General features: G+C 38.5%; 1 protein-coding gene across 1 annotated transcript in view; it reads right to left on the reverse strand.

The window, feature by feature from the left end:
- Nucleotides 1-21,406, reverse strand: part of kiaa1109 (KIAA1109 ortholog) — an 81,142-nt gene that overhangs the window by 14,521 nt on the left and 45,215 nt on the right. Inside the window, exons 49-76 of the mRNA XM_073873111.1 lie at nt 19,515-19,565; nt 18,517-18,723; nt 18,178-18,434; nt 16,541-16,770; nt 16,327-16,432; nt 15,753-15,850; nt 15,488-15,673; nt 15,245-15,413; nt 14,946-15,157; nt 14,637-14,675; nt 12,313-12,511; nt 12,163-12,222; nt 11,756-11,982; nt 11,250-11,468; nt 9,402-9,532; nt 9,200-9,323; nt 9,009-9,124; nt 8,852-8,921; nt 8,539-8,595; nt 6,130-6,362; nt 5,838-6,041; nt 5,102-5,282; nt 2,840-3,023; nt 1,212-1,373; nt 1,002-1,135; nt 717-915; nt 430-636; nt 167-343 (exon numbers count right to left, since the gene is read on the reverse strand). Coding sequence (XP_073729212.1) covers nt 167-343; nt 430-636; nt 717-915; nt 1,002-1,135; nt 1,212-1,373; nt 2,840-3,023; nt 5,102-5,282; nt 5,838-6,041; nt 6,130-6,362; nt 8,539-8,595; nt 8,852-8,921; nt 9,009-9,124; nt 9,200-9,323; nt 9,402-9,532; nt 11,250-11,468; nt 11,756-11,982; nt 12,163-12,222; nt 12,313-12,511; nt 14,637-14,675; nt 14,946-15,157; nt 15,245-15,413; nt 15,488-15,673; nt 15,753-15,850; nt 16,327-16,432; nt 16,541-16,770; nt 18,178-18,434; nt 18,517-18,723; nt 19,515-19,565 — 4,439 coding nt within the window. The remainder of the gene's footprint in view (nt 1-166; nt 344-429; nt 637-716; nt 916-1,001; nt 1,136-1,211; nt 1,374-2,839; nt 3,024-5,101; nt 5,283-5,837; nt 6,042-6,129; nt 6,363-8,538; nt 8,596-8,851; nt 8,922-9,008; nt 9,125-9,199; nt 9,324-9,401; nt 9,533-11,249; nt 11,469-11,755; nt 11,983-12,162; nt 12,223-12,312; nt 12,512-14,636; nt 14,676-14,945; nt 15,158-15,244; nt 15,414-15,487; nt 15,674-15,752; nt 15,851-16,326; nt 16,433-16,540; nt 16,771-18,177; nt 18,435-18,516; nt 18,724-19,514; nt 19,566-21,406) is intronic.

Raw genomic sequence — 21,406 nt, forward strand, 5'->3', positions numbered from 1 at the left:
ATATTAACGTGATACTAAAACCTTATTTAATAGATTTTACTAAATTCTGATTAGATGAGATGCATTTTAACCCATTGCATGCCAATAAACACACCTGTTACAATAGTTTTTGCATGAAGATTTTTATTAAATGTAGCTACTTCGGGGTGCCCGAGAGGAATTTTACCTGAAATATTGATTAGAGTTGTATCCATCTTCCCACCTTTACTGGCAATACAGGTATCAATAAATGCTGGACATCCGGTCCGTCTCAACCTGGAAAGACTGACCTTCACAAACTCCAAGTTAATGGAAAGAGAGTCTTTCCTGCCCGTAACCGAGGATCCTTCATCCTCTGGTGCTCCTAAAAAAACATGCTCTTCCATATTAATAACGCATAGTTTGCATGTCCAATGACACATCACAATGTTTTTAATAAATGTCTCTTACCCAGTGATCCTTGTCCAGGGGGGAGACCGGTGACTGCAGACTTCTGTTTGCCAGCTCCATACGGATGAAACACATAAAGTGAGAAATCGGACATACAGGCAGTGAAACTTAGACCTGATGAGCTGGTAGGCGGGCCTGTTAGATCTGATTGGCTGCTGTGGTGGCGACTCCGCCCCCCCAAGGGACTGCCCAATCCTGTGGAAGGGCCTGTGGAATAAAGCAATATAACATTTTATGTCACCGTATATAATTCATCATGAATTTATTTCAGTTCACAACATTCATACCTTTGCTTCCGGGCACCCTGCTGGCATTGTGTACTGATGGAGGTGTGGAGGAGGGCGTGTGCTGGCCATCAGCTGGATGGGTGGAGTTTGTGGGCTCAAGCTCACCCCTGTTGGATGAGAAGACCAGGTCGAGCGAGGGAAGTTTCAGCATGCACTCGACTCGAGACATGGGCAGACAGCTGAACCGAATCTGTGATGGCTAACAAACAAACAAACAAACACGATGAAATTAAACGATTTTGACTTTTGGTTAGGAGCACAAGCATGCTGAGATGTTGCACGTACCTGGACCCTAACATACACAACCACATCCACAGGGAAAGAGGAGTATGGAGAAGTAGCAGAAGACACAAGAGAGACCTGAGACTCCTCCAGAGGTTCCACAAACTGACCTACATCCTCCTCAGGAACATTCATGGCTATGGACACACATACAAGAAGTAAAAAAAAAGTAGTATATATGTGGACATTTGGGAAATGTTAGTGTGCACTCACAGTTGTAGTTTCGGTCTACAGGTGTGATGGGAATGGTCTCGAGAGCTTTCTCCAGGAAGTCCAGGAGACATGGACTGATGACCATTTCCTCTGGCAGTGTTTGCAGGGCTACCCATGCATACAGTTTGGCCGTCTTCACCCCTACACCCGCCTTACCTTTAGCTGTGCATACAAAACACGCACAATATGAATTTGGGAACCACAAAACTTTTCATGAACTTGTCAAGCAATAAAAGCAGGAAAATTATGGCAACTTAGCAATGAGCTCCAGCATGCACGTAATATGCATGGTGCAAAAGAAAGCAGCTTAAAGGATTAGTCAATTTCTTAAAAAAAAAAATCAGATAATTCACTCATCACCATGTCACGTTGATGTCCTTCTTTGTTCAGTCGGGAAGAAGTTATGTTTTTTGAGGAAAACATTCCAGGATTTCTCTCATTTTAATGGACTTTAATGGACCCCAACACTTAACAGTTTAAATGCAGTTTAAAATTGCAGTTTCAAATGACTCTAAACAATCCCAAACACGGCATAAGGGTCTTATCTAGCAAAACAATTGTCATTTTTGGCAAGAAAAATTTAAAATATGCACTTTTAAACCACAAATTCTCTTCTTCCTCTAACTGTGTGACGAGCCAGCGTGAACTCACGCAATTGCTTAATGCTGTCGAAAGGTCACGTGTTACATATATGAAACAAATTTGCGGACCATTTTAAACAATAAACAGACACAAAGACATTAATTAATATCATTCAACATACAACAACATCGGAACGGCCCTCTTTTTCCACACTTGTAAACACTGGGGCGTAGTTTCAATGCGTCATCCGTGACCTCTTGACGTGATGACGCATTACGTAAGGTCACCCTGGCGTGTCACAGGACCGGAGAAAGACCAGAAGTTGCGGCCCAAGTGCATATTTTTCATTTTTCTTGCAAAAAACGACAATCGTTTTGCTAGATAAGACCCTTAAACTGCATTAAAACCAATAAGTGTTGGGGTCCATTAAAGTCCACCAAAATGAGAAAAATCCTGGAATGTTTTGCCCAAAAAACACAATCTCCTCTCGACTGAACAAAGAAAGACATCAACATTTTGGATGACATGGTGGTGAGTAAATTATCCGGACCCTTCTTCTAAGAAAATGAACTAAGAAAAGTGCCATTGCAAAAATGCATAAATTTTAGCAATAGCATAACACCAAATATCACAGGATTATATTTTCCAGTATGCAAGATGCAAACAATAGTGAAAGCTTTTTTATGGCAAGCAATTTCATATCAGTTGATAAAACACCATGGTGAGTATGTGGGCTATGCAAAGTGGAACCAGAGATAAAAACTTCTAGTAGTGAGAATCGCATACTTTAATTAATTTCAATTATACTGCAAGTCCAAATTGCTATTGCTTTAAAAGGGGAACGGGACAGCAGAGGTCACTGCCGTCGCTCCACACACATTCTGCCGAGGAACGACGGAAAAGATCCCGTGGTGTCAGCTGTAAGCACTGCTCAATGAGAACGCCGAGCACAAAAGTGTGTGCCATGCTCCAGTGAGAGAGAGCGAGGAAGCTGAGAGCATGCAGGAAGCCAGCGGCGGAGGAAGATGGCGGATGAGAGCGTATACCTGATGGAAGAGGAGGGGGAGGGGGGGACAGGAGTGTGTTAGGCTTGCCAGGGCCTGAGGCCGGCGGTGCTGGTGCGTCTCTCATACCATACAGTTTGGATTCTTTGGACAGGGTTCTGGGCAAAGAGGAGCCACGTGACGCATTGGGCGAATCGGTTTTCAGCATTTTTGAGTTGTAGTGAAGCTGTAGACAGAGAGAGGGAGAGAGGAAAAAAGAGAGTGAATTTTGAATCAAAATTTTATTTGCATTTGCGTGAAATTAATTGTTGCTTGCTAAATTGCATGGAATGAACTTAATATAAAAATATACTGTGAAAATTCTTTCATAATTTACTCACCCTCATGCTTTCCCAGAACTACCGTATTGTCTCGAATACAAGACTATCCCCCTTCCCCTTTTTAAAGTGTACCTTTCCAAACTCTTGTCTTTTAAAAAGAAAATGCTTTGATTTGTAAATATTTTTCATAAGTTAAAGGGAACCCAGTTTGGTTCCGCACATTCTTTTTAAATACTTTTTATATGGCATACAGTAACGTATATAACCTGCAGTCCATCTGGATTTAACTCTTTCCCTGCCATTGACAAGCTATCTTGTCAATTAAGTGAAACCTCTGCCAATGACAAGTTTTACGGCAATCCATATTTCAACTATAATTCACTAGGTGGCGCTTTTACCCAATTAATAAAAACACTAAAGGATCTACAGATCCAGAAGCAGTAAAAACTGTGTGTTCTGATCATCACTCTGAATTTGATCTTCAACAAAAGTCCTGTAGAAAAATGCAATAATCTCAGCTTTTTGTTCAAAACTTGGTATTTTTGAAGAAACCTACCCATATTTGATAGATGATAAAATAGAACTATTGAAGATAGGATGAAATGTTTTTTTTAAGCAGAAAGTTTGTTCTTTCATTTGATATATATTTATTTATGATTATATATTTAAAGAAGCACATTTTCTAGAAGGCATTAAACTGCGATGCTGGCATTAAAAAAAAAATTAATAACAGCTAGCCTAGGCTGTTCATATCATTGTGGAAAAACACGTAGCCTATTAATATTTCTTTAACAGCAGAAGTCTGCCTTACTGTAAACGACTGTAGTTTATCAGGTTGCTTCAGTCCATGTGAACTCGTTTATGTGTATTTGGCACCACCTACCGAATTTTTGCGGGTGTACAGCATGATTGACATGTAATCGTCTAGAGCTAAAATATTAGACAACATTGTTTATTGAGAGGAATTTGTGTGACAAAAATGTTGTCTTATATTCGGGACAATATGGTATATGACATATTTTCTTTGCGGTAGGTTCAAACATTGCGGCACCTCGATAACGTCAAAACTCATTGGTCTTTGTGTGTCTCATGACTAATTCTGATAGGCTTGTTTTGTCACGAGATACTCGAGAACCAATGTGATTAGACATTATTGATAATGTATATATTTGACCTTACTTATATAAAATCAACCTTACGCAACATATCAATCCCAAATATTGTGGTGATCAAAATATTAAATGTAGCGTTTTGCTTCAGAAGACATTTATTAAGCCACTGGAGACATTTGGATAAGAAAACAAGATTATAAAGGGGTGGTTCAATGATATTTCATGTATTCTGACTTATTAACACAGTTATAGAGTTGTTTCCTTATGCTAAACGTAGACAAAGTGTCAAAAAAGCAGTTGGCCGCGTGTTACAGAGTATTTCTGTGCCGAAAGCACTTCGCCAGGGTTCATACAAGTTTCGGAAAGTTTTTTTTTGATTACGGGTCCAGCTGACGTTTCAGTTTTGAGTGTGTTTGATGCACTGGATTTCATTGAAAAGTCCCAACTGGGTCATGAGTTGCATGCGGTAAGTAAGACTTCTGTGTTATGTTGGAAATTGGCACGTGCATATTATATAAATGAAATGAACATGTAGTAAATCACAAGTTAAACAGTATTGTATAGTGTTGGATGACTCGTACTCGCTCCTCCCGCGGTAGTAACTCCTCCTTCTTCATTTTTTGTACACTATCGGAAAGAATCTGAAAGCTAATCTTTCTTTTATAAATCTGATTGAACTAAAGACTCTTCTGAGATATAAAGGATGTAATACTACACTATATGTACTCCAGATTAACATCAGAAATGCAGAAATAGCGTGTGTTGTGTGAGCTTTAATATAAAACGATTTGTTTGTCTTCAACTGAAGAATGGAAGTCATAAGCATCTGGGATCCCATAAGGATAAGTAAACATGCATAAAGCATTTCAGACCTTAACATCCACTCCAGGAATGTAGAAGATAGTGGTCTCAATGTCACTGCTCTTGCTCTGCAGTGAGGTGGGAACTCTCTTAGAATTTAGCAGATGAGAGCTGGAGGCAAAACCCGGCTGTAACTTCCTTTTCTTAGGAGGAGAATCCTGATCCAGACTCCTCGAACTCTGCTCACAACTCCTAAACAGCAAAGAGAGAAAAAACAAACACGTTATGCACACAGAGAAACTTTACACTCGTATGAAAGGTTCTTCACAGTGATGCCAATACTCTATGATCTGTACCCAAATACACTTACATCATTAAAAAGTGTGATTCTTTTAAAAAAAAACTGGAAGAAAAGTGCAATGGCGTTCATCGTCATTATAAGTTGGCTCATTAGGTGTTTGAAATCATGCACGCTGTGCAGATCGACTGCCATATGACATTAACATGAGAGCAAATGCAGAGCAGATCGCTCCTAATATGGTTTTGAATCTCTCTCACGGTTATTTATGGTCATTAACCGTTCATCTGCACAGCGAGTATGATGTCAAACATTAAAAATGTCTGTTATTTGTGTTCATTTGGGATGCGGTGACACGCGGCTGAATTGAATTGTGCTCGCACCCCTCCTCCAAATCAAAAGTACAGTGCGTGTGTGTGTACACATTCACATTTACGTATTTGACAGACACTTTTATCTAAAGCCACAAAAATGGGGATCAAACCCCAAAACTGTATGGTTATCTTTACCTCCTCATTGCAAGATCTTCATGTTCAGGTGCCTGTGTGCTTGGATGCAGCACACACTTGCCGCTATCGATCTCAACACGGACGTCCAGCTCAAAGTCAATGTTTCGTTCGCTGGGCGGGGCTAAACCTCCACGCTGAGCGGGCGTGGCTGGCCAACGCTCACTGAATAACGCGGTCAGTCCCGATGCTTTCCTCTGAGAGCCCCTGAGAAAAACACGAACATTGTCAATTCAGGGAGCGTATGATTATTTTTTAATTTGTTACACATGGCGAGCATGCATGTTTAACTCACCCTGGTCTGCGGAAGAAGCTGTGCGGTCTGTCTCTGTCAAACTCGTCCTCTTTATCTGAATCTTCTGATGAAGTTGAGGACAGGTCGTCACGGCGACTGTCGTCAGGCTGGAAGGGAACGGTTGGTGAGAAGACTGCGGGTGTGCCAGGAGCACTGAACACTGAGTGTGATGGGTAATGAGCAGGATCATCAGTGGTGACATACAACAGCTCCATCTCTGTCTCCTCCGGGAACTTTAACAACCAGTGAGAGCCAACAGTCAGAACAACTGTTCTGTCTGTTTTTCTATCCATCTATTCATTTGTTTACCTCTCTTAAAAGATTTGCCTCTCTCTAAATATAGGCCTAACGGTGAATCTCATGTCAACACGTCCAGGTCACATTTTTCCATGAATCAAAAGAAATAAATCAGATACTTTGACAATGAAGTCTATTTAACATGATGAATTTTATGTCAATCCATTTTTCCGCTATTATCCACTAGGTGGTGCTCTTACACAACTTATAAAACACTAAACCATTCACTGATCCAAAAACAGTGAAAGGTCTGTGTATGTTTTGGTCATCGCTCTACATCTGAATTATTTTACAAAAATACAATTATCTCCACTTTTTGTTAAACATTTTGTGTTTTTGAAGAAACCTATCTATATTTGACAGCTGATAAAATGAGAACAAATAAAGATAGGATGATTTTTTTGTATTGTTTTGAAAGCAGAGGGTCTGTTCTTTCATTTTATATATTGTATGTTTATACAGTACTGTGCAAAAGTCTTAGGCCACCACACCAGAATTAGACTTGTTGTTTTTGCAATGTTATAGTGATCATATATAATTGTTTTTCAGTCTCTTTAATAGAATACATCCAGAAAATAAAGGAAATGTGTATATATAGTATTAAAAATTGTATAAAAATGTAAACCGATGTGTCAAGTTATTAGGATAAACTCCCCTTCCACTTGAGCAATAGCAGAAAACTGTAGGATCTCTTAAACCTAAATGAAATTAAATCCTAATTTCTAATTAAAATAAAATTAGTCTGATGCCGATGATGCCTAAAGAAGACATTTAGTCCTGAAAATTTAAAAACATTTTTTGTACATATTTCCTGTATTTTCTGTTTGTATCTTAATAAAATAGATTGAAAAACAAATATGGACATTAAAACAACAAGTCTGGTGGTGGTGGCGGCCTAAGACTTTTGCGCAGTACTGTATATATTTAAGGAAAAAAATTCTGAAAGGCATTAAACTTTTGTATGATAAAAATGCTGATAGGCAACTTTTGTAAAAACGCAGGTGGTGAAAGAGTTAATTATTATTTAGGATTTTTATGTACAACATTTATTGCCATTATTGCAGAGAGATGCGGTTAACTGTTCCAAACATAAGTCAAGGCAAATATTAACCGTCCTAAAAATAGGCTTCATTTTCTTTGACATTTGGCGAAATGTCATATCAGTTTTCTTATTTTGTGATTCAGCGGTGAAGCGTGACCTGGGTATGACATGACATACTGACAAGTGTTGCGAGATTCACCGTAAAACTGAACGAGATCAATTTTCACTAAGCTACTCTACCAGGTCAGTCAGTCTATTAAATAAGTTTGCAAAAAGGTCTGTGTAAGACGACTTGCACTACAGTACAACTGAAAAACTACTCTTTTCTAACCATTAACCCTTACAAAAACCCTTATTCGCCTGTCTATCCATTTACAATCATCTTCTCAATTGAGCATCTATTAAGATTAAATAGTTTAAATGTGAAATTTCCATTAAAGGCCAAATCTTTTAGCTAAATTTATTAAATCATCTATGTTTTAATCTGTATCTCAATCCGTTTATGTGCACAAAACCTTAACTGACATAACTCTAACTAATAACTGTTAGTTGAAACCATATCTGTCGGCTCATATAACCGGCGAGCACTTTACGGAAAGTTCTCCCTTTTCCCAATTCATGCTGTCTGCTACTAACACCCAGCGGAGGAGAGAGCGATGAGAAATGAAAGAATGAAAAGATGGATAGATGACATCATGAAACAGCAGCAGGGCAATGGAAGAATATCAAAATCAGTAAATCTCAAGGAAGCAAGAGCCAATCGGTTATAACGATAGCAGCATCAACACATAGAGAAACTCAGTGTTCAAATGAGTGTGTGAGTGAAAAAGTGAGAGAGACATTCACATAAACAGAGAGAGAGACCACATTCCATCTTAAGAGCTGATTCAACTTAGAAAAAAGCCAGAGTGAAAATACCAAAAAAGGTTCAAATCTTGTCGGAGACGACGATTTTTGATTGGGTTTTAAAAAGCATATTGAGTCATGAATCTGTAGTTGTCATGCACAGATGAGTAACGCAGGAGATTCGGTGATGATTCTGAAATCATCAGATCAGTTTTCTCCGGTACCTTAAATACAGAGTCAGCTGGACTTGGAATTGGGGTGTCCAGAGCCAAACTACCCATCTTAAACACAAACAGACTCATAAAGAACTCATCCAAACATGAAACCAATATTCAGCACGTGGTCAGTAAAGTGTGTGTGCTGTGATTTTATCGTGTAGCTCTTTGATTAAGTGAAGCACTCGCAGGTGAAACCATGTGTGTGCGTGTTTCATGATTTTGCGATTGATTTCATTCAACACAAATAGAAAAAAACAAATGTGAATAGTGAACAAATGGACAAATAAAAAGCACACACGGATGTATGTGTGCAAACTACCGTGTCGATGTTGAAGGTGACCCGTTGTGCTGGAGATGCGACATCAATTTTGATGTCTGGCAGTTCATCCCTGTAGATGCAATGAATCAATGGATTAACGAAGCATGTCTAATGAGAATATGAGTTTAAAAGAGCGTGTCTGTGCACATGTGTGTACCTGGGTCTGTCTGTTCTCTTTATTGCTGGCCTGCCTCCTGTTGAGATGCTTTTAGATCTGCTGTTACTGCAACTGGGTTTATACCCTAAACCCCACTTATCCTTGAGCGACGCAGCCTGAAACAAAACAAGCACTCAGTACATTTCAACATTATAGCAATGCTATGCATTCAGAATGATACTGAAGCTCACCCGCATGCTCGACCGTCGTAGTTTCTTGCGCACGTCCCTTCGAACGTCATTGACGGCAACCGATTCCAACTGCTGGTAACGTTGAATTTCCTGGTTTATAGTGCCTTCACTTGCACCTAGTTTCCTTAGAAAAGAAAGAAAAACTTGAAAAAAAAACTCGGAAAAACAACCAAGGTACTTGTTTAGCAAAGTCTAAGCTTACTTGAGATCGTCTATGACTTTGGCTTGCTCGTTTAACTCTCGGATGTCAACAAGGCGCTTGGAAAATTTTCGCCCACGAGCGTCGATTATCTGGTTGCTCATAACTGCCTGTCTGCGCAGGTCTACAGACTCCTGTATGGAGGAGATTATTGTTGTTAATATTGAGTCTAGATATTAGGCACACTTAGGGTTGGGTGGTATGTCCAAAATTTTATCACGTATGAATAACTTTACTATCTAAATATATCTGCTACAGATGAAATTCCTGATGGAAATTCCATGGAAAAACGTTTTTATATATTCAACAACCGTAAGGAAAAGACTAATTTAATTTGAATTTATCAAATAAATTGACAAATGTGACCCTGGACCACAAAACCAGTCAAAAGGGTCAATTTTTATTGAGATAAACTGAATAACTAAATAAGCTTTTTTTAGTATAGGACCATATTTGGCCGAAATACAACTTGTTTGAAAATCTGGAATCTGATGCAAAAAAAAAATAATTCAGAAAATCGCCTTTAAAGTTGTCCAAATGAAGTCCTTCGCAACACATATTACTAATGATAAATTATGTTATTTTTATTGATGGTAAGAAAAGTTACAAAATACAGTACTGTGCAAAAGTCTTAGGCCAGCATGCTACCATTAGATTTGTTGTTTTTGCAATTGTATAGTGATCATATATAATTATTTCTCAGTCTCTTTATTAGAATATAACCAGAAAATACAGGAAATGTGTATGTAGTATTAAAAAACTATAAAAGTATAAGCTGAAGTGTCAAGTATTTAGGGTAAACTCCACATCCACTTGAGCAATAGCAGGAAACTGTAGGATCTTTTAAACCTAAATAAAATTAAACCTAATTTCTAATTCTAATCAATTGACTTCAGGAATTCAGTCTCCACAAAAAAGATCAAGATGTGTTTCGTGCCAAGAAAGGTCACACCAAATACTGACTGAGACCTGAAGAAGACATTTAGTTCTGAAAATTGTTTTGTTTTTAATTTTGTGTACATATTTCCTGTATTTTCCTGTATCTTAAAAAAAGAGTGAAAAATAAATATGGATGGACACTAAAACTTTGCTAAAACAACAAAGCTGTGATGGTGGCCTAAGAGTTTTGCACAGTAATGTATATTCATGAAAAATGTTCTTTACTTAATATCCTAATGATTTTTGGCATAAGACAATTGATCATTTTGACCCATACAATGTATTGTTGGCTACAAACATACTTATGACTGGTTTTGTGATCCAGGGTCACATATAAAAGTATGTTTTCTTTTCTGATAAATTAGTCCAGGCAAAATTATGAACAGACAAAATTGCAAGCGTCGCACATCATATACTGTCATACCATCCAACCCTAAAAAAATTCATGCATAAAGGACCGTTCCAAAATCACACAGACTGTAAAACAGTCCAAACAAGTGCTGATCATTTCAAAACATCAAACAGACAAAATCACAACAGCACCCAAAAAACCAAACTGATTATTAGAAGCAGTGTCAATCCATGAGAAATGCATCATTTGGCAATGGGACATCAGATGTTGTTAACCGGTCACTCATTTCTCATGGACATGAATTAGACACAGGACTAAAAAGCAGTAAAAGATTTCTGAATCCAGACTTCCTCTTGGTGTTAGACAACTGATGAACATAGAATTGTAAGGTGAAATTCAACAAGGGTTTGAGAGATTAGACTAATCTAAAAAGCAACTTCCACCTTGAGAGCATGAACAATATGGAAAGAAACGATGTGAGAAAACAGACAGACAGAGAGACAGACAGAGTGAGAGAGGTTTAAAGCAAACCAAGCAATCTGGAGCTCTACGGTACATACACAGCCCCAGGACAATGGCCTGGGATGTCTAGTTCGTTCTGCACTGGCAGTGGATGGCAGGCGAACACTTCTCGACTTTAGCCGAGTGATTGTGGATGATGGAGAAATATTACGACACTCGGAGGGTGAGGGGGGAGGGGGGCTGGGGCTAAATCCCAGAATGCTGTGCATCAGCCGCTTCCTGAATGACAGTCTGGGACTGAGTTCACCTTCTGCACACTGTAAACATGGGCCGGTTTAAAACAAACACAAATGCACGCCACTACACAAACATTTAATACAAAGAATACACATATAAGAAGAAACTTCCCTTTTCTGCTTTTATCACACAAATAACATCAATAAACAAATTATGTTATACTAAAATCACAGAAATTAAATATTTAGGACTGTCAATCTGAAAAAAAAATATTCAATTGAATTAAATACACTAATTAATCTTACACGATTTAAATTAACATGTATATTGACCCTTATACTAGTGTAAATAAAGTGTGAGTTCTGACCATGTGTATGGGGGGAGACATGCTGTCGCTCTCGTCGCCGTCTGAAAGGTCGACCATGTTGACCGAGTTAAGATCTGTGATGTCATCAGTGTCCTCCTCACCCGTTAGAGAGGTGAGCGTGTTGCCCAGAACATTCAGACGCTTGCCGATGTTAGGATCCATGTGCACATCAATACCGCACATCTTCCACAGGACGTTAAGGGTCCATGTCCCTGCGCTACTGCTATCTGAAGTACACAATTGTTTTATAGACAATGTTACTTATATACAACTACGCGAATTCCATTGGTGGATGTGATTCATAAAATCACATCCCACCCTACACATTTCTTCTTAAATATTCCTAAATACTTTGCATTATGGACGTAAAATGACCATTTGCTTATGTTAAACACAAGCACACGTACCTGCAGAGGCCTGGCCTGTTGTTCTGGAGCAAACCTCATAGGTGCCATCAGGTACAACGCCTGAAAAACATCAAAAACACATTTGAGCGTTTTCAAGGATCAGGGGAGTTTTATTTAAGAAACAATTAGACATTAATGAAGGTTACTCACAGGCGTTCATGACCAGGTCACCTCTGATCTCTGGTTTCCAGTCATCCCAAGTGGTCTCAAAGCCTTCAGCAAATCGAATGCAGAAGTTTTTGAAATGGCCCTTGCTGACCAGAGACTCGGAGGAGCAGGCTGTGATTAGTGTGCTCTCAATGGTCAATACCAGCGCTGAACCAGTGTCAAAATCTATACTGTGATTGGTCTGAAGAAGAAAATAGAAAGAGCTAATAACCATCAGTCATTCTGATACAATAGTATGCTCATCTTTTTAATGGACATGTGAAGTATTCCAATCACAAACACTAATGAGATTAAGCATCAATAATCAAAGATCAATATCTTCAAATTAGAGCTAATTTTTGTATCATCTAGAGAAAAGATTGGATATAATCTGTTAATAAAAAAATGGATTTTAAAACATGATTAAAACAGTGATTTATTTTAAAGAAAAAAGTGCAACTAAGTGAGCAAGTGACAATTATCTGTATCAGCCAATAATTGTATATTTAATTGATGTTGGCAAAACAAATCGGTGCATCCTTAGTTTTAATACTTGAATTATGCATTAAACGAAAGAGATTAATTGCGATTTTTCTCATGCAAAATAAAAGTTTATTTCTGCGTAATGTGTGCACTTTGTGTAATTACCGTATTTTCCGGACTATAAGTCGCATTTTTTTCATAGTTTGGTGGGACCTGAAACTTATAGTCAGGTGCAACTTATACATCAAAATTATTTCATATGAACCAAGAGAAACCAGTATTGTCTACAGCCGCGAGAGTCCGCTCTATGCTGCTTCTGTTTTTATGTAATTCAATGGATTCAGTGATGCGGAATGACTTCGGGAGCTTGTTGAACTTGATTTGGCTTGTCGTGTTAATTTAGCCTATTCGGCATCCCCCAGATATGTTCTGTATGCTATTGTGTATCGTGTAAATAACGGTTTATGTTACTTTAACATGTACGGACACCTATTCAGCCTGCTGTTCTGTGCTATTGTTTAGTTGAATAACTTGCCTTTCCAGATTTAGGGTGCGTCTTACCACTTCCCCTTCACCTCGGTTTTGCGCGTTCATGTGCGGAGAAGTGGTGTCTCAATTATCAGTTTGATCAAGGGCTAGGGCCAAGGCGTAGGGATACATAGCCTTTTAAACGAAGTGTGATAAGGACCACACTTGAAAGAGAGGTGTAAACGTTAACGTAGGAATTTCTCAGGAGAGCCGGCATCAAGACGTTTAATTGATGAACGTCGAACTGTCAAGGAGTCGTACAAATGAAAGTAACGTTATTTCCTGCAGTTTAATTGAGATTATATTATGACACTCATGTTTTATGATACTTTAAATAAAATGTTCAAGCAGTTTTAATTGAAATGTTTTTGTTCTGAATCACTAGGTAAGGCGCTAGCTAGCAGCTAAGTTATGCGCTATTTGTTGAGCTCCGCTCAGGCAAACGATACCACAACCTGAGACAACTGCAAGGGAAGTTGACGCAAACGGTAATCGAGTGGTGTCTCATTTTTTTAGACGAACGATCAGTCTTACCCCTTCCCCTTTACTCGGTTTCGAGGGGCAAGTGGAAGACAAAGACAAAGAAGAAGGGGTAAGACAGAGAAATGAGATTGGCCCTAAATGTCTGTTCTTCGGCTTGGATTTTGTGAAATCATTTTCTAAACAAACGCGACATATAGTCCAGTGCGCCTTATATATGTTTTTTTCCTCTTCAAAACCCCGTTTTGACTGATGCGACTTATATTCCGGAAAATATGGTACTTTGTATATATAAATACACAAACATTAATTTATGTATTTAAGAAACATTTACATTTTACATAATTTTTCTAAAATGTATACATGAAGAGTTTCGTTGCAAAACGAGATAAATCCATTTTTTAACATTTTTGTCAAAACATGTTTATTATTATGTTATCATGTTATTATTTTGTTTTATGGTGCTACTTAGCTGTATTTTTTAAGTTATGAAGGTTTCAATCAAAACAAACCAACTGCAGTTGCATTGAAATTAATTGGAATGCACAACCAAAAAACGCGATTTCTGAACAATTAACAAAACGGTGGTTATCTCGTTTTGCAACGAACTCTTCACATATACACATATATGTGTGTATTTATATATACATAATATATTTGTGTGTGTATTGTGTGTAATTATTATGTGAACACAAACTTTTATTTTGTATGCAATTAATCGTGATTAATCTTTTGACAGCCAGTTTATGTACAAAAAATTACTGAAACTTGATCTGAATAAGCCTTACAGGGATATAGTTTACCCAAAAGTGAAAATTCTGTCTTCATTTACTCACCCCCTCACGTTGTTTTAAACCTGTAAGAGTTTCTTTATTCTGTTGAATACAAAAAACATTTTCATATAGACGGTAGCCATTGACTTCCATAGTATTTGTTTTTCTTACCATCATTTATCAAAAATATCTTCTTTTGTGTTGAACTAAATAAAGAAACTCAAGGTTTAGAACAACATTTTAGGTGAATATCCATTTAAAACAGGTATAACTGTGGGATATTTAAAAAAAATATATTTATAAAAACCTTATTTTGAGGAAAGCTCAATTAAAGTTTATCTTTAATGTTGTGTTTTAGTGAGCATACATCACCTGTGAAGTGCTGGTAATAGGAAGGCAGATGCCCAGGTCATTAACGGTGAGCTGCAGGAAGAGGGTACTGAAGGCCTGGACACTGGTCTGCTGTATGGCTGGCAGTTTATCCACAACCTCTTTGGTGGCCATATGAATGTCAGAGTTCAGAGCCAACCGCTGTTCCTTCCAATTATCATAGGCGGCCTTATAGTTCAACCAGAAAAGCACAGCTACAACAGACACAGGAAACACAATTATAAACAAAACAGCATCAGACAACAGCCACACCAATACCAAAACATTCACTGTGGACCGACCTCTGTCAAACGCCACCGGCTGGGCAAAAACGATTGGACGATTAAGAGTAATTAGGACCGCTTCTTTGTCAGAGCAGCCGCTGATCTCTTCCTGTAATGCATTTCGCAAGCCAATGCGAGTGCGGAAATACGCCACCTGGTGAAAATCTGACCCCGCCTCCTCATAAACCTGCAAGAAACATTCAGCAATGAATGGTGTTTTAACAACAAGAAAAATCGATTTCTTCATGTTTTGTTAACTACCTGATGTTTGACAATTTGGCCCAAAGCCAAGTTGAGATCCACCTGACATTTCCCAAACAGCTTCAGGTAGTTACTTCCTGTGGGCGTGGTCTTGCACTGAACCCGATTAGACAATTCGAGCTCAATGCAACCCGTCTCGAAGCGAACTGCCCTCATGGAGGGTGTGGTGGCTGTCATTTGGATCCCCTACAATAGAAGCATTTCACTAAAAAGATCTTGTGAATTCACCTTAATGGATAAACACGTCATTTAAAGACATCAATACCTTAAGTGTTAGGTTAATAGAATACAGAAGGATTTTAGGTTTGTCACCATCTGTTGATACATCATGTTCATTCCATAGTGGGATCGGCTGTTCCCCTCCTGACAAAAAAATACAAAGGACATACAAATGTATCTGTCTGAAAACGTTGAACTTTAAAAAATTGTTGTCTTTATTAACTACAAATTTTAAGGCAACCAGGTAACTTAATTTTTTAAGTTTAACCAACTTTTTTACATTGTGATAATTAAATCATAGAGATAGAAATGAAGAGTCAGAAAAGATGAGTGGTTTAATTTTAACAAGCTTCATAGTTGCTACAATCTGATCTTAACCATCAATTATTTTGTACAATGTGACGTATAATGTAGGTTTGCAAAGAAAGATGTGTGATAGTGAAAAATATTTCAGACGTGACAGCAATCTAAGCTGTGAAAAAAGCATTCAATTGAGCGAGAAGGTGTAAAATAATCTTTGCAGACTTAATAATTAAACAATTACAAAAAGTCAATATAACCCCTTTAACTTCTCTGTGTGCTACTTTATTTCTTGCTGTCTTCATTTGGACTGGTCATACCTGACACTTTCTGTATGACCTCATTGACCTCCTTCATGAAGACCTTCTGTAGGAAGACCAAGTGGTTGAGCAAATCTGTAGTCAAGTTGTGTTCGAAAGAGCCAATCTAAAAAAAAAAAAAATCCATCGCATCCATTACAACCAAATCAACCAACCGATAATCCATCAATGCATTTAGATCCAGTACAATACAGCAGTGAAGTCTTTGGCACACCTCAGCCACACAGCGCAGGTAGTTTCCCTGCAGGTAGCTGTTATATCCGGGGGCCCAGGCGGTGTCACTGTGGCCCTCGAGCTCCTGTATGATGTACTGTCCTGACATGGTGACAGGAGGCAGGTTGAGGCTGGCTGTAGGGGGCAGGGCCGACACATCCACGGGGGAAACTTTAGACTGGAAACACAGCTTATGATTGGGCAGCTCAAAAGTGAAACGCGTTTGAGCACCTGTGAGAGACACAACACAACAATTAGCGCTTGTAATTCTAACATGTCTACATCTTTTATTATTTCAAGATAAATAGGCTCATATAGCCTGGCTAACACCAGACCAGTCTCAAAGAGAATGAGACGTGGTCGGGGAACCACATTTTCTCGTATTTAAGGCGTGGTTTACGAATGCCCTGAGCCATTTATTGGGCGCTACGAATGTCTATCAAATGCGTCTGTACTTAGCTCCTAGCCAATCGATGTGTCGCATAGACGTCGTCATCGTCTTGCTGCCCCTCCCCGTTCTGTGATTGGTTTCCTATTTCAGGGGCAAAATAGGTCCATAGTTTCCATGCTAGACTTGGAGCGTGATTAAATTTGCGCGCAAGGCAGCATGGGGAAACCCAAGTTAAGGCTCATATGCCATGTGTGTCTAATTGGGCGTACACATCAAACGCGAATTGTTTGTAGATTACAAACAAAGTCAATGTAAAGACACGAATAGACGTGAACTCCCACAGGACGATGCGAATGACGCACATTGAGTTGCGTGATTGCCCCAAAAACGTGTCTTCCTGTAAGTTGAAAATATTCAACTCAAGCAAAAAATTTGCATGACAAAGTTAAATCCCATGAGTAATCTAAAGCGTGAAACGCGATGCTTCGCATTTGGTGTCATTACTTGGTCACTTTCTCTATTTATATAGCTAAAACTAGCGATTTTTTCTCATATTATAATTTTATACTTTTTTTATCACTTATTAGCCTCTTTCACAAAGTTATTCCAGTAAGTTACCATAAAATTTAATCAGTATCAAAATACCCGAAAACTCTGAGGGAAAGCGGAATTAAACAATGGCAGTTTATTACTTCATATCCACTGTTCGTATGTTGTTGTTTTCAAATCTGTGGCAAACGCAGACGGTCGCGAAGTTGCACATGACCAAACAACATTCAATTAGGTGACGTCAAACGAAACTTGCGTCTTAAACAACAGTACTATTTGCACATTAGGCTTTACAGAGGGTTTGCTAAGGACGCCAGCAATTCGGCAAATAGATGGTAAGCTGTTTTAAACAACAGGGGGTAAACGCGTCATCTGTATCAAAACGTTATGATTGACTCGAAGCTGTCAGCACGGTCTGACGTCGTTTGTTCTAAATTCCAGTAATCTATATTTTTGTTCACATGTATCGCTTACCGGTAAATTACTGGTAATCTTCCAACCTCGCTTACTGGTAAATTGGCAGCACTGATTTACCAGAAAGGTTCTGTTCAAATATGACCTGTTAACTGCAATTTACCAGTAAAGACTGTATGTGTAAACGTGACTGTCTAATGCACCACAACAACCAAAAGTACATCTACTACAAACAAAAATGACTACATAAACAGATCCATTCGGATCTTACAGTACACTCTTACAGCACGGTATGTGGGAATTTTGGGTACCCGTCATCCCGTGGCTCTTCATTCGGCCCATCTTATATTCTGCTTTGAGAGAGGGTAGCAGAGCTGCACCAATTGTGATCCCATCCAGCATCGCACTGAACTTCAACACGATTGGCTTCTTCTCCAGCCCCTCGGGCAGCTGAGGAAACTCATTGGCCTCCACCGGAGTTTGATTGACACTCATTTCCACTGGCTGCGGAGTGGGCGTTTCTTCTCGGTTGGGAGGTGGACTGATACAGGAACAGGTGAATTAATATCACTCAAAAAAGTGTATTCAAACTTTAGAGGAGAAAGTGTCCAAGTTTGACTCACATGTTGGAGGGCTGCCGAATGAGGTCTGATATCTGTTTTGAGAGCTGGTGGGAGCTACGGACCATCATGCTATGAAGCGTTGCAGGGTGTTGTGGGATGTTAATGAAGATGGCGCCCACTTTAAATACAGCAGCGTTGTTGGTCTTCAGCCCACGCTGAGCGTTATATAAAGCCTGGGACTTTGCGATGTTACACTTCACCACCGTCCTAACAAACAAACACAAACAAACATTCAGTCAAACTGTACAATTACACTGCCAGTGAAAAAGTTAAATGTAACACTACGAATAAATAAACAGATGAAATGTTTATATGGCTGGAAAGAAGGTGGAAACAACAAGCAGATAGAGACAGATGGATTACTGAAAGACAACGGTAAGAAATAGACCAAGCCTCAGATATGACGCCCACTCTGAAGGTATACTGCCAGTTTAGGGTGACTATATGCATTAAGCTTATAAAAATAAACTTAAATACTTGTTGATGCTTTAAAACGGGCTTGTTTCAGACACATTTTGCACTGCAGTGCAAAACAGATATAATAACCTCCATTATTTATGTTGTCTATAGACAAAGCATAAATAAAATAAACAAGACTATGGGGTGGTTTCCCGGACAGGGATTAGCTTAAACCAGGACTAGGCCTTAGTTTATATAGGAAATATAATTAAGTTTAACAAACATGTCTTACTAAAACATTACCTGTGTGCATTTTAAGGCAAAACAAAGGGCACTGGTGTATTTTAAGACATGTCAATGCAAGTTGTTTTCAATTTGGATTTCAACTTGCATTTATTTTAGTCTAGGACTAGTCTACGAGTGTCATGATTATATACGATACATAATGACATCACAAAATGCTGTGAGACACACTAGAGGGTGCGGAATTATTAAATATTTGGTAAATGAATTAATATAAAAGAACTATACAAATGTTATGAGATGTTTTAAACGGTTAATGAGGACAGAACGGGGTTACTGAGGAAAACTGGACATACAGGAACTCCTGCTTGGTTGTGCTGGTAGGCGAGGTTGGAAAATCCTCTAGTCTGCCAACGAAAGAGGCAGAAAAAACAAAAAGACGAGAGAGGATAGGTAGAAAAAGGAAGGTAGAACAGGGGAAAATTACCCATCGAGAAAGCAATTCATAACAGTCATTTATTCGTACAAGTACATATTTGTACTGTACATATAAGGAAACATAAATTAAGAAATAAAATGTAAAACATAGTTGTGTCACATAACTGTAAATGCTTATTGCAATGTGTCAAAATAGAAATAATTAAGACAATCGCAACATCTGTTTCATGGTAAATTTAATTAAAGGAGCAATTTGTAAGATATTTGCAGTAAAATGTCCAAAAACCACTAGGCCAGTGTTATATATTTTGTCCAGCTGATTACTATCAATATCTGTAATGTTTTCAACTACTTGTAAATCCTGAGAAAATTTCCATTCAAAACATTGTTACGGGGCAGTCTCCTGTCAATTACGTTAATATCCATGTAACCCTTTGTCACCGCCTTTCCTGACATAAAAACCACATGACAACAGTGGTCGAGCCTGAAAAAATAAAATGGCGGCCAAGGAAGCGACTGGAGCACAAATTTAGTGTAAATAAAGGTATATTTTCACTTTTTACACATTTTAATAGCATTTCTAGCGAGAAATTAGTATTGTAGTTTTTAAATATGTGATTAGTTATCACAAAGGCGCTCTCTGTTTATATTTCAAACACGCTGCCTTTGAAGTGATTCGGAAAGCCTTTCTCTGAGCTGCCTTCATGCCTCTGAAGTCATTTCCTCATGAGGCAGCGAGGCAACAAGTCACTGCCTTGAGTTTTCGGACGCAGCCAGTGTCGTGGACAAATGCGGAACTATGCGTTAGCGCCTGTCGGGCTACGTGCTTGCTTATGGACTTATGCATTACTCTTTACCGTCTGCCGCTTGTTGTGTCAGCAAAGACAGCTCATGTAAGCGTACAGGCCAAACAAACAACCCAAGAAGAGTTTGGAACAAAACGAGAGAAAGATTGAGGATCAATTTGGTGTTGCATTATCTGGATGGAGAGAGCTTCGCGACAACATTTAACTAAACAGAGATTCTGATCCTGCTTGTGTTTTACGCGATGGGTGAGTTGTTTTGATACGTAACCCTTCAAAAAACGTATGCTATTATATTGATCACAACATTAGTGTGTAGATTGTAATCAGCGCGTCTTCCCGTGGACGATATGCACATCAAGAGGTATTGTACAGCAATATAAATGGTCATTTTAAGACACTTCACAATAAGATTTGTATTGTCAATACATTATGTGAAAAATCATTGTAGATTGTAAGTTGAAAACTTAATTCTGTGCTGTGTTAACCATTGAATTTGGACTAATACTGTAACATCTATGACTAACAATTTTGTTTTGAACATCACATATAAACTTACGTAATGAAATAAACACTGTCATCAAACGCAATATTTATAAGACTTGATTACCTTATCCGTCAACGTGATTTCTCGTTCGCGTCTGATTAATGGCCATCAGCTGTTGAGTTAAAGACTACAAATCCCATAATTCCACGCTGCTTCAGAGTGTCATTAAACAACGTCATTGTTATTGATTTGATCTGGCGCCATCTAGCGGCGCAGAAAATACAAATTGCATCTTTAAAAGATATACATATTACTTTTATTTACGTGTATGCGAACGTACGTGCACGCCTAACGCCTAAGCATAGTTTATTTGATTTATTTATTTGACGCATCTCCTGGGCTAAATACTACAATTTTCTGATGCATGCAATAACGTCTTAGAATTTGGCAAAAATATGATATCTAAGACAAGAGCAGTCTAGTCTTAGTTAGGTAGCTCACTAGGTTTTGAAACGCAGCT

Source organism: Misgurnus anguillicaudatus, chromosome 11, assembly GCF_027580225.2.
Source record: "Misgurnus anguillicaudatus chromosome 11, ASM2758022v2, whole genome shotgun sequence".
In the NCBI taxonomy this organism is placed as follows: domain Eukaryota; kingdom Metazoa; phylum Chordata; class Actinopteri; order Cypriniformes; family Cobitidae; genus Misgurnus; species Misgurnus anguillicaudatus.